Below are 1,998 nucleotides of genomic sequence, written 5' to 3'. Positions count from 1 at the left end.
TGAAGTTTCAATATTTATTTATTTTCTAAACAACACAGGGGAAGATGGGATGGCGCGTGCGGTTTTCCGTTTTTCTGTTGTTTTACTCTGGTCCCTCACTACTGCAAGCGGAGAGGTCTGACAGTTGCAGTGTTCCAGAGACTGCCTTTTCGTGAGTTCCCGCGAGCCGGTGATCACAAGACTCGTTTATGAATCGATTGTGTTTGCCGGTCTATGGGCGGTAAATATAACTGCTTTGAACTAGAATGATTGGGGACAATGAACCCAACTATTTACCTTCACGTACTTTTTTTCTTCGTGCACTGGAGGGGATGGGAGGGGGCATTCAAGGTGCATGTTCTGCTTCTGTCTGTATGGATGGGTGTGGGGGGCGCAGCCATATATAATTGCGTTTATTACGTGAGAGTAACGCAGCAACTCATAAAAAAAAAAACGATTACGATTCAACCGTGGGTGAATGAAGGGCAACGAGCATCAATGGGATGCTTTAGACGAACAAGAATGATTGAATGCTGCTCTTTGCCAGAGGAGAGGGACGAATTTGTGGGATGGCATGCCCGCGGGGAGTATGCTGCCGAGTAGTCGACATGCACTTTTTTATCTTGTCATCTTATTCATTGCGCTTTTGTGGAGTAGGGAACCTGCAACACCCATTACACGCCACATAGGGAAAAAGAAGTGCAATAAAAATAAGGGAATTATGGGTTGCACTAGCACCAAAGAGAAAAGAAGTGGTGGGTTTCGTGGTGGAGACGAGTCAGGTGGAGCGGGCGCTGGGGAGTTTAGCAGCCTTGCCAAGGAGAATCCTGTTGCCGCAACGTTGAAAGAGGAGTGGTCCGATTTTGTACGTTCTCTGTCTGTTTCTGCCTTTTCGGAGGCGCGACGAGAAGTCTGGGCGAATACGGCAAGCAGCCCCTTGACGCACCGCTCCGTCGATAAGGTTGGGAAGCTTTTTTTGGTGTACGTAAGGAACGACCTCACGCTTCGCGAGTGGGGTGGTAATTTTGACTATACCGTCGTTGGGTTGGCAAACCAAGGCTTTCTCAGGGCCACCGCCACTGTTGATGCTGGAGGTGGCACTGGACAATCAAAGGAGGCGGTGTGGGAGGTGAAGGTGCACTATCACAGTACAACGAAGCCACAGTGAGTGCCTTTGGGACGTGAATTCTTTGGTATTGATGGTAAATTACCGGGTCTGCTTTCATGGCTTTCCATGTTTTGCGGATGCAGAGGAGGCTGAAGTGTGGGGAGTAGGGGCTTGCTTTTTTCTGCATCGCATGTGTGTGCGTGTTGGTTTTTGCACTGGCTGGACTCCTCTGCATGCACCGACGCGTCTGGGACATTTTTTACCCCGTTGTTTTTTGGATTGTATCATGTATGTGTGTGTGTGTGCGGGTGAATGGATGCTGCTCCGTTGACCAGTTCCTGTCAACGTTTGCTAAACTCCCCTGCCCCGATTTCATTTTTTTTTTTTGCACTTGCATCTAATATGTCTCGTGTCTGCGTCTGCAACTGGATTTTCTTGCAGAATTAAGACGGCTCAATCGAGTGCAGACTCCTGCAGTGCTGTTTGTGTGGCTGCTTCTTGCTGCTCGTGCCAAACAGGCAAATGAAGAAAAACACGTCGGCTCTTACGGCAGGGCGTTGAACGAACGACTTTCTTCTGTGCGTATTTTTTTTTCTGGTGGTGGGATAAGCCATTTGTGGAATGGTGGACGCAGAGGGTGATGTGAAATTCCACGTGCATCTCCAGGACGTCTATATGGCTGTCGCCCTGAGTTGTTTGTCCCGAGCCTGTGGTGCTTTAATGCTCCATGCACGTTTTCTGTACTGTTCGCGGAAATAAACGGATCACCTTTTTGTATATATTTTTGTTTTCACGGCATCTGGGGGGTTGGTGACTGTCTCCTTGGAGGGAGGGAGGGGGGGACAGTGTGGGAGGTAAAAGGATAGAGCAGTGTGGCGTCTGTTGTGGGGGCAGGGAATTGAACGCCCTCT

The 1,998-nt window shown here is 49.1% G+C and overlaps 1 protein-coding gene across 1 annotated transcript, besides 1 other annotated feature; it reads left to right on the top strand.

Moving 5' to 3' along the window:
* Positions 1-553: 553 nt before the first annotated feature.
* Positions 554-1,147, top strand: TraAM80_08738 (uncharacterized protein; the record flags this gene model as incomplete). The annotated part of the gene is made up of 1 exon (XM_029385472.1): positions 554-1,147. One exon carries the CDS (start codon positions 554-556, stop codon positions 1,145-1,147), a length of 594 nt encoding a protein of 197 aa, XP_029234679.1.
* A 227-nt stretch (positions 1,148-1,374) lies between these two features.
* Positions 1,375-1,398: a microsatellite.
* Positions 1,399-1,998: the final 600 nt, after the last annotated feature.

The sequence above is a fragment of the Trypanosoma rangeli genome (genome assembly GCF_003719475.1).
Source record: "Trypanosoma rangeli strain AM80 chromosome Unknown Tra_15.4_contig_00456, whole genome shotgun sequence".
Taxonomy (NCBI): Eukaryota; Euglenozoa; class Kinetoplastea; order Trypanosomatida; family Trypanosomatidae; genus Trypanosoma; species Trypanosoma rangeli.
This window is presented reverse-complemented; position numbering and strand designations above follow the sequence as displayed.